This window comes from Phyllobates terribilis, unplaced genomic scaffold, assembly GCF_046119375.1.
Source record: "Phyllobates terribilis strain yellow unplaced genomic scaffold, ASM4611937v1 Scaffold_4__5_contigs__length_816908805, whole genome shotgun sequence".
Classification (NCBI taxonomy): Eukaryota; Metazoa; Chordata; class Amphibia; order Anura; family Dendrobatidae; genus Phyllobates; species Phyllobates terribilis.
This window is the reverse complement of record NW_027362764.1, coordinates 705,145,977-705,162,423: the sequence shown is the minus strand read 5'-3', so window position 1 is coordinate 705,162,423 and position 16,447 is coordinate 705,145,977. Positions and strand designations below refer to the sequence as shown.

At 42.4% G+C, this 16,447-nt stretch overlaps 1 protein-coding gene across 3 annotated transcripts in view; it reads left to right on the top strand.

Moving 5' to 3' along the window:
- RGS22 (regulator of G protein signaling 22) overlaps window positions 1-16,447 on the top strand; it is a 164,944-nt gene that overhangs the window by 22,880 nt on the left and 125,617 nt on the right. For all 3 annotated transcript variants that reach the window (XM_073679620.1, XM_073679621.1, XM_073679619.1), the window contains exons 4-7: window positions 2,825-3,037; window positions 4,819-4,904; window positions 9,035-9,200; window positions 12,714-12,825. In XM_073679620.1, coding sequence (XP_073535721.1) covers window positions 2,825-3,037; window positions 4,819-4,904; window positions 9,035-9,200; window positions 12,714-12,825 — 577 coding nt within the window. The remainder of the gene's footprint in view (window positions 1-2,824; window positions 3,038-4,818; window positions 4,905-9,034; window positions 9,201-12,713; window positions 12,826-16,447) is intronic.

Sequence of the window (16,447 nt, the reverse complement as noted above, 5' to 3'; positions counted from 1 at the left end):
TATTTAAAAAAAACACAACACACAGAAAAAAGTCCTTTAATTGAAATAAACACACAATTCTTTATTGTTCTAAATTAAACTATACTTACCATCACGCCCATTCCAGCTGAAGCCAACGATCTCCTGCAATAAAAGAAAAATAATAAAGCAACCTCATCCTTACCTTTCCATGGTTCCCACGACAGCTTCAGCTCTGCTACATCGAGATGACAGGCTGGACCGCAGCAGAACGCTGCCATCCAGCCTGTCATCCCGCAGACACTGAGAAGCGCAGGCATGCTTGCGCTCCTCAGTGTCTCTCTGTGACGGCATAAAGATGAGCCGAGGTCATGTCCAATGAACTCGGCTCACCTCATGCACGTCACTGACAGCGTGGGAAAATTCTCCTGCACTCAGCGCTTCAGCGTGAGAATTTTCCCACGCTGTCAGTGACGTGAATGAGGTGAGGTCATGTCCAATGAACTCAGCTCACCTCATGCACGTCACTGACAGCGTGGGAAAATTCTCACGCTGAAGCGCTGAGTGCAGGAGAATTCTCCCACGCTGTCAGTGACGTGCATGAGGTGAGCCGAGTTCATTGGACATGACCTCGGCTCATCTTTATGCCGTCACAGAGAGACACTGAGGAGCGCAAGCATGCCTGCGCTTCTCAGTGTCTGCGGGATGACAGGCTGGATGGCAGCGTTCTGCTGCGGTCCAGCCTGTCATCTCGATGTAGCAGAACTGAAGCTGTCCTGGGAACCATGGAAAGGTAAGGATGAGGTTGCTTTATTATTTTTCTTTTATTGCAGGAGATCGTTGGCTTCAGCTGGAATGGGCGTGATGGTAAGTATGGTTTAATTTAGAACAATAAAGAATTGTGTGTTTATTTCAATTAAAGGACTTTATTCTGGGTGTTTGTGTTTTTTTTTTAACTTTGACTATGGGGTTAGTAATGGGGGTGTCTTATAGACGCCTCTCCATTACTAACCTGGGCTTGATGTCAGCTGGCATTATAAGCTGACATCAACCCCAGCCCTATTACCCCACTGCCACCGCTACAGGGCAGTGGGAAGAGCGAGGCTAAGTGCCAGAATTGGCGCATCCTATGGATGCGCCATTTCTGGGGCGGCTGACGGCTGGTGTTTCTAGCCTGGGAGGGGGCCAATATTCATGGCACCCTTCCTTGGCTATTAATATCAGCCCCCAGCTGTCTGCCTAGCCTTTGCTAGCTATTAAATTAGGGGGGACCACACGTCATTTTTTTGAGGGGGTCCCCCATTTTAATAGCTAGTAAAGGCTAGGTATTCAGCTGGGGGCTCATATTAGTAGCCTGGGAAGCTCCGTGGGTATTACCCCCTTCCCAGACTTCAAACATCTGCCCCAGCTGTCTGCTTAACCTCCGCTAGAGACTAAAATTAAGGGGAACCCCACGCCATTTTTTTTAAAATAAATCCTTTATTTTAACACTAAATGACAAGTACAGTAATCAACACTGTCACTGTACTTCATATATATGTGACTGACATGTTTCTATCTATCTAATCTATGTATGATTCTCTATTCCTTCTATTCTAAATTGTCGGGTACAGATGCTGAATTGCCGGCCGGCTTTTTTAAAGAGACGGTGCATGAAAACACTATTATATTTTTAAATAAATCCTTTACACTAAATGACAAGTACAGTAAGCAACACTGTCACTGTACTTCATATATATGTGACTGACATGTTTCTATCTATCTAATCTATGTGTGAAGCTCTATTCTTTCTGTTGTAAATTGTCGGGTACCGGTGTATGCCGCTGCTGAATTGCCGGCTTTTCATGTAATACATTCTACATTATTCTTAGTTGTTTTACTTCATGTAGAATTAACCGACAAGGAAAGAAAGGGTTTATTTTCATTCCGATATTTGTGTCCCATTGACTTGCATTGGTTTCCGGTATCGGAATAGGCGATATCCGATACTTTTTGGGTATCGGTCCGATCCAATCCGATACGATATTTCCTGATATCGGAAGGTATCGCTCAACACTATACTTAACATATTTCACAGAAAAAAAGTTTCACTTTTGTTTTTGAACGTTTTATTGTGAGCCCGTAAAAGTGGCTTAATACCTCTGACCACGTTGTTGACAGCAGTGACCTGGGGGTCAAAAATGCTTCCTGGGGCGACCCCCATGCTGTCCCCATGTCATTTGAGCACTGTCACTATCGTTTTGGGCACTTGTTAGGCTTTTAAAAGACTGCCGGGGGTGCCACCGCAAAAATGCTCGAGTCTCCCATAGACTAACATTGGGCTCGTTGCTCGGGTCGAGCACCCGAGTATCACGGCGAGCTCGGCCCGAGCTTCGAGCACCCGAGCATTTTAGTGCTCGCTCAACACTAGTTAAAAAGTGTTCAGATCTCTTTCTATCATATTCAGACACACAGCTGCTTTTAATGTGTAACTACTGAGAAGTGCGGTAGGATTCTTTACCTCATATCTTTGTGGAAGTCTAATATTTTTAGTTTTGAAGTTTTTCAGCTTCAAGTAATAAATGTCTATGTGTTTAGAACTTTAAGATTTAAGTCAGTTATCTTCGCACATACAGTGCAGACCAAAAGTTTGGACACACCTTCTCATTTAAAGATTTTTCTGTATTTTCATGACTATGAAAATTGTACATTCACACTGAAGGCATCAAAACCCGGGGTATAATCAAGCCTAGGCCGCTATAGCCCCAGGTATAGTCTGGACTCGGGATATACTATGGCCTGCTACGCCCAAAGTAGAGATTCTAAATTTGGGCACCTAACTGAGCTCGTTGCAACATTTACATCTTTGTATATTGTATTTTTGCAGACTTTCTCCGAAACCATCCAGTTCAACAAAATATATGGCATTTTTGAAGTGGTCAGTAGTGTACCCCATCTTTTGGAACAGCAAATAAAAAAAGTGTTACGTGATCTCCAGTCATCAAATCCCATCTACAATGCAACCAGAAGTGTCTCTGGACGGAGCCCCAAAAAATCCTCTGTTATTGATGTCAAAATTGACAACAACTACAGTGTTATGGTAAGTTGAGGACATTGAGCTATGGGTAGATTTGCTTTATCTTTTTTATTAGTTATTTATTAATGCAGCCAAATTGTAACAATTGTTACAATGGGGAGAAGGTTCATTGGCTGCTGTTCCGGTGCCGACTCTCCATCGCTGCTACTTGGAGATTAAAGGTGAATAATGCTGATTTTATTATTTTAAACTAGCATAAGTCTATGCACTGAAGAAGTTTGAAAACAGAAAAGTAATCCCTGATGGAGCATGTGATTTTTTATTTTTTTTTTTGCCTTTGTGCTTTCATTTTTTCTTCCCACTTCTTCCAGGAGTGAAATAGTGAAAAAAAAATGAAAAAAACAAAATACAATTCTGCCATTGTGTTCTTGTTTTTTTTTTTTTTTTAAGGTGCTAATTGTGCGGTAAAAATTACCTGGCAATATGTTTCTTCAGGTCAGTACAATTATGATGATTCCAAACTTATATTTTAGTGGATAAAAAAAAAAATCTGTATTTGTAATTATTTGAAAAATGTTTAATAAAAAGAATCTGATTTTAAAAAAAAAGCACACAAATGCAGAACTTTGTAAAAAAAAAAATATTTAGTTTGTGTTGCTGTTTTCTGAGACCTTGTTGAGTGAGGACTTGTTTTTTGCATGACAATTTGTAGTTTTTATTAATGGAATTTTTGGGGACCGACAATTTTTTGATTCCTTTTTATTGCATTTTTTGGTGGAAGTGCTGCAATGAAAAAAGTCAAATCTGGCGTTCCATTTTTCTTTAATTTTGTCGTTCACACTATGGCATGAGTATTTTCTTATTTTATTAGTTCGGGCAATTATGCACATGGCAATACCAAATATGTGTCTTTGTTTTTTTTTTTTTGTATTTCTACATTTTGCTATTTACTTTTGGGGAAAAGGGGAGTGATTTAAACTTTTATTTTTTATTTTATTTTTGTTTTTATATTTTAATTACTGTATGTAATGAATAGACCATATATGCGAAAATAAACTGCACTTACATGTAGAACTTTGAAATTTTTAACATACTGGAGTTTTTATTGGTGCAAAAAAACAAATCAGCATGGTGCTGGGTATGAGGACAAAAAGCAACAAGTAACGTGATGTTTCGACCCTTCTCAGGTCTTCATTCAGTAGTCGCTGGGTGCAGAGAACAAGGGGATTGGTGTGAAAAGCGCAGCGTGCGTTCCAGTGTGTGTGTGTGTGTGTGTGTGTTGTTTTTTTTTATATTTCTACATTTTGCTATTTACATTTGGGGAAAACGGAAGTGATTTAAACTTTTTTTATTATTATTATTTATTTTGTTTTTATATTTTAATTACTGTATGTATTGAATAGACTTTTGCCTGTTCAATACACTGCAATACAATTCTTGATGAATCAGGCCCATGTATTTGCCAGAGAAACAAACTCAGATGAATGGAAATGATTTTCAATCGCTCACATTTCTGCAATAAAACGTGTTGTGCGTGTATGTACCCTTACCATAAAATTTATTTGGGTGCCGAGAGGAAAAAGGGTGGGAGCCCTTTTGCACCAAAATGCACCTAAAAATGCATTTAATTAGGAGAAATGCATGAAAAAAACACAGCAAAAACACAATAGTCAAAAGATTGCTTTTGTGTAGAAAAAAATGCAATAGTAAAAAATTGTGTTTATGCTATTGCTCATATGTCTATGTGGTTTATTCAAAAACATAAAATACTCACAATGCAAATGTTAATAACTTGAAATCTACAACTACATATAAATGTATTTTTTTACATTGTAATCTTCAAGTGTTTGAATCGGGAACAAGGCGTTGAATGGATCAAGAAGGAAAGACTTCCAGCGTTTCTGAAGAGTGACTGCTATTCTGAATACAGGTACAGTAACATGGAAGAAATCCTATTACTGTGAATATAATCTAATATAATTAAATCTGCAGCAATAGCTAAAACATTCCAATCTTAAAGGGAATCTGTCAGTAAGGTTAACTCACCTAAACCATCTATACGGGCACGTAGATCATACAAAATTGAATAAAATTATACCTTGATATCTGCAATCCCAAATCTTATTCCAGAGAAATCCACGGTTTCCTTAAATTAGCTGTTAAGATCTATAGGCCGGACATAGATCTACTTGAGAATCTGCCTCCAGAGCTTATTGTCAAAATTCCACCACTTGCTGTGTCCTAGACGCAGTGAGTGACAGCTCAGCCGCCCTATAGGATCAGTATCGTGCTGAGCTGTCAGTATTGTAAGTGGCAGCTCAGCTGTCCAATCTGGGGTAGGGGCGTTCTTGAGCTGTCAGTATTGTGAGTGACAGCTCAGCCTTCCAATGTGAAGCAGAGGCATGCTGAGCTGTTAGTATTGAGGATGACACTCTAGCCGCAAATTAGGGCAAGGGCGTGCTGGATTTCTTCCTGGTGTCTCCCGTTCTGGGTGATTACCTGGCTATTTAGCTGGCTGTCCGTGTCTAATTATTGCCAGTCATAGCGTTAGCTCGGTGGTGTTTGTTCACCTTGTTTTCCAGTACTCTGTTTCTGATCTTTTACTGCCCGAACTGGGACCTTGGCTTTGACCATCTGTTTGCCTTGCCCCTTTTGTCTTGATCCTCTACCTTCCTGGAATTCTGACCCCCGACTGTGACCTGACTACGCCTTTGTCTTACCCCTCTGTTTATGATGAGCTCTCTTGGTATCTAACCCCCAACCTCTTGACTTCCCTGTCTCACGGCTTGTCCGTGAGCAGTCACTCAGCATCACATTTGTGACTCAGTGTCACACTTATTTTAGATGAGAGGGGGCGTTACACCGGGGGCAGTGGGACTGAATGGAAAGACCTAAATGCAATGATTAAGATGTGTGTCCTACTTTTGTTCATTTAGAGACCAATTTATTATTGCATTTGCAAATTGTTTTGTCTTAGTTTCTGGAGTTTTTTGCCTGTTTTTCATTTGCAACTTATTCTTTATTTCATTTGAGCCTTTTTTAAGTCTATTTTATATGTGTTCTCCTGTTTTGTTTAGTTTTTGATAACATTGCTATATATCCTGTACGTGTGACCACAATGAATCCGCTCTTTTTATATTGCAGTGTCTAGAAGCTGGTAATGGGTAAACATTGTATCACATATTTCATGGGTAGATACCAAATGTATCCAGGGTTAACCGAAAACATCCCATTGTTAACAGCTACTAAGTCTCAGTGCTGCGGAGGGAGTAATAAAATAGTGGCAGAGCCATGTTTAATGGTATCAGGGGAAACGGGAAGCTACATGCAATGTGTTATATGGAAACTTATTTTACACTTTACAGAAAATTCATGTCTCGGTCTCATCAGCACTGAGCAGGTCACGTAGTATGCTAATTTTCTTCCCAGTCTAATATTTTTACACACAAATCCAAGTAAAAGATTTGGAGAACTTCTAGAGCATACAGTAATAATGTATAAAATATTCCTATCATTATTATTTTCAACCTTCTTTTTTAGAAAGTTAGTTCCACGATTAGAGGAGGTGGCAATGATTTCTCAGTCGCTAGCACTGTTAATTTGCAGTGCTGGGGTCCTGGGACCACATTTCCATGGAATTAGTGTATTTTTCCCTTGTTTGCATTGGTTTTCACCAAGGTTTCTGTAGCGCCCCGAGGGTTCGGCTGCTACAGGGGTATTGCAGCTCTGCCAGAGGTGTGGTATTCCACTCCCGGGTAAGGATGGAGTATGGACCAGGGCTCAGTTAGCTGCACACATATACACTCCTCATTTCCGGGGGACAGCTCTACGGTGCTCCCATTAGTATGCAGAAACGACTGACTATGTCCCTGGCTGGAGTGGAGAGGGGGGGAACCCTAGTGATGTGGGAGCAGATAGGGGTTGGTTCCTGGGCATAGGAAGGAGCTCATTGGTTGCAGGTCACCTGGGCTCAGACAGAGAGGAGGAGGTATATAAGGTGGGCACCATCTTAGTTCCAGGAGAGGAGAGAGGAGAGAAGTTCAGTCTGTGAGGAGGAAGTGAAAGTGGAGGAGGAGGGGAGCAGAGGCTCCGCTGGAGTTCTGCTCCAGAGCCAGGCCTCGGGACACGGGCCAGGCGGGAAGAAGAGAAGGAAAGGAACGGAACAGAAAGAGAAAGGAACCGAAGAGAAAGGCCCAGGAACACGAAGGAAGAAGGGACCCTAAAGACCCAGGAAATTACGGGTGACAGGTCAGGCAAGGAAAGGGTACCGGATCCCAAGTTGGTGGAGGCAAATAATCCTCAGCCAAGAACCGGAGGTCGTGATCATATATTGGTGCGACCCCTCGCTAAACCTGCTAGGAAGGCACCATATAGGATAGCGGGAAATGGGGCCCACGTTTGCCCGCATAAATCCGCGGCAGCTGGACAGAAGTTTGGTCACTGGTGGGGCACGAGCCAGAGAAAGGACAGAAGGGGGTCCTGTACCATGCTCCTGAATTGCCTGGGAGTTGACCGAGCCCCTCACCTGGTGGACGCAGCACGGCTTGGGCAGTGACTACCTGTACAGAAGTGGCTTGGAGTATACGAACTGTGAGTAAAAGACCCTGGACTGCAACACGTTGTCTTTGTGCTTCTTACTTCGCCAGCACTAACAGTACTGGGACTCCCTGCACCACAACCCCCACCATCTACCCCTCGCTGCCCTGAGGCTACACTCCTCCCGTGGGGAGTCGTACTATTTTCTGCCGCACCCACAACACCAGCCTCAGTGGTCTGCACTGCAGCGGCGGTTAGCCCTGACCGCAATCCACGGGTGGCATAGTCGGACATTACAAAGCACATAGTAGACTACCACTGGCCTGACCACCCTGAGCCACAGACCGGGTTGCCACTACTACCCCCATCATCACACTGAAGCCCGGTTCCGAGTGCCCCAAGGCCCAGGGGGCGAGTCATTTCCATTTTTCAAAACAACAAGTCCATACAATAGTGCTGGTTAGCCCTCCTGGCTTAGAGTCCAGCTTCTTAGTCCTTTTAGCAAAGGTACTCAATCCAGGAGGTCTGCACACCTCCATACACACAGCCATGTGTGAGACAAACAGGTCTCATTTTACCAAGTGAACCACACCCAGGGGTGGAGATATGGTGAGCAGCCGTTCAGCTGCTCATAATCAACCTGTCATGGCCGATTAACCCCTTTTTGCCCTATATGTACTAAAGCACTACTCCAGGTTTATCTTCCGTCCACTATGTGTCTAGCAGCCACCTTACAATGTGTATGAACACACGCTGGAGTGACCAAAATCCACATTGGCATGTGCTCGGTCATATTTTCATTTATGGTTTGGCAGACAAATATCATATTACCCATAAAAACGTGCATCTGTTAACATTTTTAAAGGGAATCTGTCACCTGGTTTTTGCCACCTAACCTGAGAGCAGCATAATGTAGAAAGAGACCCTGATTCCAGTGATCTGTCACTTACTGGGCTACTTGCTGCAGTTATGATAAAATCACTGTTTCATCTGCAGGAGATTATCAAAAAAGGACTAGTAAACTTGCTGCCATGTAATTTTATATGCATATCAAATTTTTTTGAGTGAGTCAAAAACTGCTTCAGAATATGCTCCTTCTTGGGGAAGTATTTTGAGCAGTTCTTTGTTTCGTTAAGTGGTTTTGGAAACTTTTTGAAGCACTTTGGAAGATTTTTTTTTCCTTTTTATTGATGCTTTTTCTTTGCGTCCTTCTAATTGGACAACGCTTTGTTTGTTAGGAGGTACTTAAATGAAGATTCATTTGTGTGTTTTTTTCTACCAACGGGTGTTTTTCAAAACCTGAAGCATAAAAGAAAACTCAAATGACAGAAAATATAATCAGTAAAATATTTTTACAATAGAAATGAATAGAAAGAGTATTTTAAATGTTTTTTTTCAACGATTTTTCAGGTGTTCATTGGAGCAAACTTGCTCCAAAAGACTCCTAAAAAGCCTCTGTGTGCATAGACCCTATGCAAATTCTGTATAATGTTAGTAATAATTGTTTTTCTTCTGTAATTACAGACTTGCTAAGTTGCTGTCCCAGGTGAAAGTGAGTAATACCGGAGTGAGTCTAGAGATTGATGTACATTACCAGCCCTGGACAGTGAGAAGGGTGGCAGCTGCCTCTCCATCCCCTGAGACTGAGAACGAGGAAATTATGAGGAGGTTCTTTGTTACTCTGGGTCAGGTAAGGCCTTTAAAATAGTTTTGTCATTGTTTACAGATGGAAAGTAATATTTGCCATGTGCACCTTTTTGGCATCTTCAGTGTAAATCCACACACGTCAAATTTGCAATCTATTCTGTGCGGAGTTGCCGATGTGGATTCTCCTGCTGTTTTCACTTTACGTTTCATTGCAACAGTATATATACGCATCTGAATAGTTGAAAATAACTTTTTTTCAGCTAAACTAGGGGTTGTCCAGGACTTCAACATTAATGGCCTACCTTAGTCTGATAAGTGGGGCTGCCACCAGGAATTTCAGGGCCCCATACTGGCAAAATTTTCGGGCCCCCTTGAGACTCCGCCCAGACTCCACCCCATCTCCGCCTCCATCCCTCGACCTTTCTACAGTCTCACCGCCCACGCTTGGAAAAACTCCGCTTCTGCACCACGTCCTCACCAGTCACACATTACCAGTTCCCAGTGAACACTAGATTACACACATAGCCATCAGCTTTTGTGTTGGCCAAAAGATTTTTACCACGATAAGGTAGACTCTTCTGGCCAGGCCCTACTCTACTCTAACCTGTTAAAAATTTCTTAAAATATCTAATACTCTTTTTAGGTATATTTTTCTTTATTTTTCTTTAAGGAAATGTGTCATATCCATTTTTTAAAATGACCAATAATACCACATACAAGGGACAAATACCACCACACCATGACCACACCACATGTTACCACCACATAGTGACCGAATAATACCGCATTCAAGGATCAAATACCACCACACCATGACTAGGCCACATATTACCACCACATAGTGACCGAATAATTCCACATACAAGAGACAAAAAACGCCACACCATGACCAGACCACATATTACCACCACATTGTCACCGAATAATACCACATACAAGGGACAAATACCGCCACACCATGACTGGACCACATATTACTACCACATTGTGACTGAATACTATAATATTGATCATTAATAAAAAAACACAATATTACCATAAGTGCCATTATATACAGGAGCTCTGTACATGGTATACAGTGTATAATGTAAGTGTACAGGTAATATATTGATCACCATGTGCTCATCCCCCCACTCCCAATTCTCCATGTGCTCATCCCCCCACTCCCAATTCTCCATGTGCTCATCCCCCACACCCAATGCATCATGTGCTCATCCCCCCACTCCCAATTCTCCATGTGCTCATCCCCCACACCCAATGCATCATGTGCTCATCCCCCCACTTCCAATTCTCCATGTGCTCATCCCCCCACTCCCAATTCTCCATGTGCTCATCCCCCCACTCCCAATTCTCCATGTGCTCATCTCCCCACTCCCAATCCCCCATGTGCTCATCCCCCCACTCCCAGTTCTCCATGTGCTCATCTCCCCACTCCCAATTCTCCATGTGCTCATCCCCCCACTCCCAATTCTCAATGTGCTGATCCCCCATACCCAATGCATCATGTGCTCATCCCCCCACACCCAATGCATCATTTGCTCTCCCCCAACTCTCAATTCATCATTTGCTCTCGCCATCCCCCATTCACCATTTGCTCTCCCCACCCCCACTCCCTGTTCATCATTTTCTGTAATCACTCCCCACTCCCAATTCACTATTTGCTCTCCCCACCCCCCACTCTCAATTCACCATTTGCTCTCCCCACCCCCCACTCTCAATTCACCATTTGCTCTCACCACCCCCCACTCCCAATTCACCATTTGCTCTTCCCACCCTCCACTCCTAATTCTCCATGTGGCCTCCTCACCCTCCACACCCAATTCTCCATGTGCTCTCCCCACCCTCCACTCCCAATTCTCCATGTGCTCTCCCCACCCTCCACTCCCAATTCTCCATGTGCTCTCCCCACCCTCCACTCCCAATCCTCCATGTGCTCACCCCCCCCACTGCCACTCCCAATCTTCCATGTGCTCTTCCAAACCTCCACTCCCAATTCCCCATGTTCTCTTCCCACCCTCCATGTGCTCATCCCCCACTCCCAATTCCTCATGTGCTCATCCCCCCACTCCCAATTTTCCATGTGCTCATCCCACCACTCCCAATTCTCCATGTGCTCATCCCCCACTCCCAATTCTCCATGTGCTCATCCCCCCACTCCCAATTTTCCATTTGCTCATCCCCCCACTCCCAATTCTCCATGTGCTCATCTCCCCACTCCCAATCCCCCATGTGCTCATCCTCCCACTCCCAGTTCTCCATGTGCTCATCCCCCCACTCCCAATTTTCCATGAGCTCATCCCTCCCACTCCCAATTCTCCATGTGCTCATCCCCCCACACCCAATGCATCATGTGCTCATCCCCCCACACCCAATGCATCATGTGCTCATCCCCCCACTCCCAATTCTCTATGTGCTCATCCCCCCACTCCCAATTCTCAATGTGCTCATCCCCCCACACCCAATGCATAATGTGCTCTCCCCAAGACCATTTAATTAATTCTATTTTAAAAAATAATGATGTTTTCATGCTTACCTCTCATAGGATCCCTGCAGCTGTACTGGCATCCTAGCCCTGAGATGCCCAATAAAGCTCCGTCTACGGAATAGTCCGTGGCCGGGTACTGCACATCCACACCCTATTCTGTGGTCAACCCCTTTAAGGCTCTTTCTGGCCTGCTCACTAAAGAATTAACACAGAATTCCTTTAATAGAGTGTTTATCTGTTTTCTAAATTTTTAAATAGGTTTTCAAAACCAAACATCCCCCTTCATAATTCATTCATGCTCAGAAACCCAATCCCACTTGTGAAAAAATCCACAATAGTATATTCTTTATTAGCATATTTTTTTCTATTTTGAGGTCTGTGCGGTCTGTTTGGTTTTTAGTTCTATTATATTGATTACTTAATTTTTATATGTTGCTGCCTATTTTTTGTTTACTTCATCCAGTGATTGATAGGCTGTAATTTTTATTGTATTTCTGGCTTAATAAAGGCCTGTTAGGGCCAAAATGTTGCACCATCTACCTCATTTTTTGATTTGTCACTATGCCATTTTAAGGATTGAATAAAGGCTATGTCTTATTCCTAAATTACTCCCTGGTGCCTTGGAATCTTTGGAACTTCTCCTATTTTTTTTCCTGATTTCTTGGGTTATGAAAATAGAACCCAGCTCACTGTGATGACATCTTGGTAATGTTCAGAGTCCGAAAATGCCGCGTCAAGGAGTGAGGCAAGCAAATGAAATAGGGATAATCTGGCTCAACAAATTGAGAACAATTTTTTATCAACGCGTTTCGACGGGCAACGCACTCTTAGTCATGAGTGCATTACAACTCGAAATGTGTTGATGTCGCATTTTAACTAGCTGTACTGCTGATCTGGCTAGCACTTTATGTGAATAAAAAATTGCTAACGATTCGTTGAGCCTGGTTATCCCTATTTATTTCTTGGATTATGCTTTCTTTGTGCAGCCAGATGGTTGATTATTGGCTGAGCAGTTCACTTTCTTCTTCTGTAAGCCAATTTTGTCACTGCGTTCATGTATATATTTTACAGGCTTCTTTTACACAGACAAAAGAATGGTTTACAATAGCAAAACAAAGTACAATTCTCAATACCACAAATTCGGTGTCTGGTACCATCGCCTGGGGTGATACTTGTAGCCAAGGTAAGTAACCACATTCAGCACTTGTATTTAGGACCATACTTAAATGTCCAAAATTGTAGTCATTTTTCATTGCTCCAATGCATCTCAAATTAAAGAAAAAAAAAAACAGTTTTGTAAATAGTTTCCATTACAGAACTCTACCATTTTGTATCCACAGCTCCATTGACCAATGTGTCTTCATCATTTATTTTAATAATATGTCCCTGGGTACAAGATGTGTTTCATTCTTACAGTTAGGCTATGTTTAGGCTACGTTCACACGACTGTATTTTCAGTCCTAGTGCTGTCCGTGGAAATAAGTTAATGCACTCCGGTCAACGTTATTCAATTGGGCTGTTCAGATGGCCGTTTTTCTTTTTTCCATGGATCGAATGTCTGCGTGAAAAGAATCGCAGCATGTACTAGTGTCTTCCGTATTTCAGATGACATTCGCTTATTGAGTGCACAAAAAATCGAAACCCATATGGATCATTTGTATGGCATTCAATTTTTACAGATACATCGCCATTATTAACATAGGAAGCTATCTGTGTTCTTGCAAATTGTAATAACAGCTGATGTGTAAAACAGGATACCGTATAGATTGCATATGGATGACAATGATGTAAAATCAGAATTTTTTTTATATACTCTTGTGAACATAGCCTGATACTGATGTTTTTGGAGCGTACAGTGATGGCAAAAAGTATTGGCAATTCTGTCAGATAATACTCAGTTTCTTCCTGAAAATGATTGCAATCACAAATTCTTTGGTCTTATTATCTTCATTTAATTTGCTTGCAAGGAGAAAAACACAAAAGAGAATGAAGCAAAAATCAAATCATTGATCATTTCACACAAAACTCCAAAAATGGGCCAGACAAAAGTATTGGCACCCTCAGCCTAATACTTGGTTGCACAACCTTTAGCCAAAATAACTGCGAACAACCGCTTCTGGTAACCATCAATGAGTTTCTTACAATGCTCTGCTGGAATTGTAGACCATTCTTCTTTGGCAAACTGCTCCAGGTCCCTGATATTTGAAGGGTGCCTTCTCCAAACTGCCATTTTGAGATCACTCCACTGGTGTTCTATGGGATTTAGGTCTGGACTCATTGCTGGCCACCTTAGAAGTCTCCAGTGCTTTCTCTCAAACCATTTTATAGTGCTTTTGGAAGTGTGTTTTGGGTCATTGTCCTGCTGGAAGACCCATGACCTCTGAGGGAGACACAGCTTTCTCACACTGGGCCCTACATTATGCTGTAAAATTTGTTGGTAGTCTTCAGACTTCATAATGCCATGCACACAGTCAAGCAGTCCAGTGCCATAGGCAGCAAAGCAACCCCAAAACATCAGGGATCCTCTGCCATGTTTGACTGTAGGGACCGTGTTCTTTTCTTTGAATGCCTCTTTTTTTTTTCCTGTACACTCTATGTTGATGCTTTTTCCCAAAAAGCTCTACTTTTGTCTCATCTGACCAGAGAACATTCTTCCAAAACGTTTTAGGCTTTCTCAGGTAAGTTTTGGCAAACTCCAGCCTGGCTTTTTTATGTCTCGGGGTAAGAAATGGGGTCTTCCTGGGTATCCTACCATAAAGTCCCTTTTCATTCAGACGCCGATGGATAGTATGGGTTGACACTGTTGTACCCTCGGACTGCAGGGCAGTTTGAACTTGTTTGGATGTTAGTCGAGGTTCTTTATCCACCATCCGCACAATCTTGCGTTGAAATCTCTCGTCAATTTTTCTTTTCCGTCCACATCTAGGGAGGTTAGCCACAGTGCCATGGGCTTTACACTTCTTGATGACACTGCGCACGGAAGACACAGGAACATTCAGGTCTTTGGAGATGGACTTGTAGCCTTGAGATTGCTCATGCTTCCTCACAATTTGGTTTCTCAAGTCCTCAGACAGTTCTTTGGTCTTCTTTCTTTTCTCCATGCTCAATGTGGTACACACAAGGACACAGGACAGAGGTTGAGTCAACTTTAATCCATGTTAACTGGCTGCAAGTGTGATTTAGTTATTGCCAACACCTGTTAGGTGCCACAGGTAAGTTACAGGTGCTGTTAATTACACGAATTAGAGAAGCATCACATGATTTTTCAAACAGTGCCAATACTTTTGCCCACCCCCTTTTTTTACGTTTGGTGTGGAATTATATCCAATTTGGCTTTAGGACAATTCTTTTTGTGTTTTTTCATTGAAGACAAATTAAATGAAGATATGAATACCAAAGAATTTGTGATTGCAATCATTTTCAGGAAGAAACTGAGTATTATCTGACAGAATTGCAGGGGTGCCAATACTTTTGGCCACCACTGTATGTGCTCCAAAATCCTCTTGAAAAAAATTGCTTCAAAAAATTACTTTGAAAATTCTTCTTATTAATTTTTGTGGGAATTCCACTTTGCTGTTCTTATGAGTGTTTTTGAGCTGTTTTTTTTCCGAAGATATTTGAAAAAATGCGTGGTGAAAATATAGAAAGTGAATGTAACTTCTTTGAATCTGATCCTAATGTAATCTGCTACTTTCTAGGCGCCATCAAATCAAAAGACTGCAAAGAATGCTTCCGGATGAAAACTCTTCTCAAACTCTTCAAAACCTCTTCAAAAATGCTTAGGAAAAAAAGGCAATGGTCACATGGTGTTTTTGAGTAGTTGAAAAACCACAAGTTTTTCAAGTGGAAACCACTTCAGGAAATTCCTTTTGGCTATGTGTACACAATGTCATTAATCCAGCGGTGGTGCCGCCAGAGTTTTCTTTCACAACGCCGCTTCAGGAAAAAGCATGAGCCTTTTTTCCTGAAGCCGCACCACCAGAGGTGTTGCTGATGTTTTGTGGGGGCTTTTACTATATCTATATTAAGAGAGCTTCCAAGCGGAAGCTGCCCGAAGAATGAACATGATACTTCTTTTAACCACTCCAGGGTTTCTGAATCCTGAAACGGTTAAAAGTAACAAAACACTGAACATGTGCCCAGCAAGTTGTTTTTTTTCCATAGACATGTATGTTGTAGCAAGGCCAGGTAGGTGAGGGTTAAGTCCTAGCACTGCAGGGCTTGATTAGGAGTGCATCTGCAGTGTTTGGCTAAGAACCAGGAAATGGGTTACATGTGTGTTGCTTGTCAGTGACCAGCTAAGATGTGTGCTGTAGCTGAGAGAGAGACAACTGAGGGTGTCTCTCTAACTGGAGTGACTGGGGAATCAGCTAAGGAGCTGAGCAGTCTTTGGTCCTAGAGAAAAAAAAGGATCATTTAATGGTGGACAGTCTACCAGAGTGTGGGAGCTGGGGAGATTCTATACTGACCTGTGCGTGGGTGGACGTATATGTCACGGGTGTGTCAGGTTTGACAGACAGTCATTCTGGATCCGGCTGTAGAAGGTCGCTGCGCTTGGCCTTGCAAACACCTTCTTGATCCTTTCATCATCCCTCCCTTTCTAGGACCCAGCGGTGATCTCCACCTTGTGCTGCTAATTAACACACCCATGCTGGATCTTTAAATACACTTAGTTTCTCCAGAGAGTTGCTAGTGATAGAGTTAATTCCTCTGTTCAGGTCTGGAATTCTAGCAGTCGGCTAGATTCTCCTTGGAGTTCCTTTTTGGATTGTAGTTGTGATCTCTCTGGTATCTTCTTAAAGCTA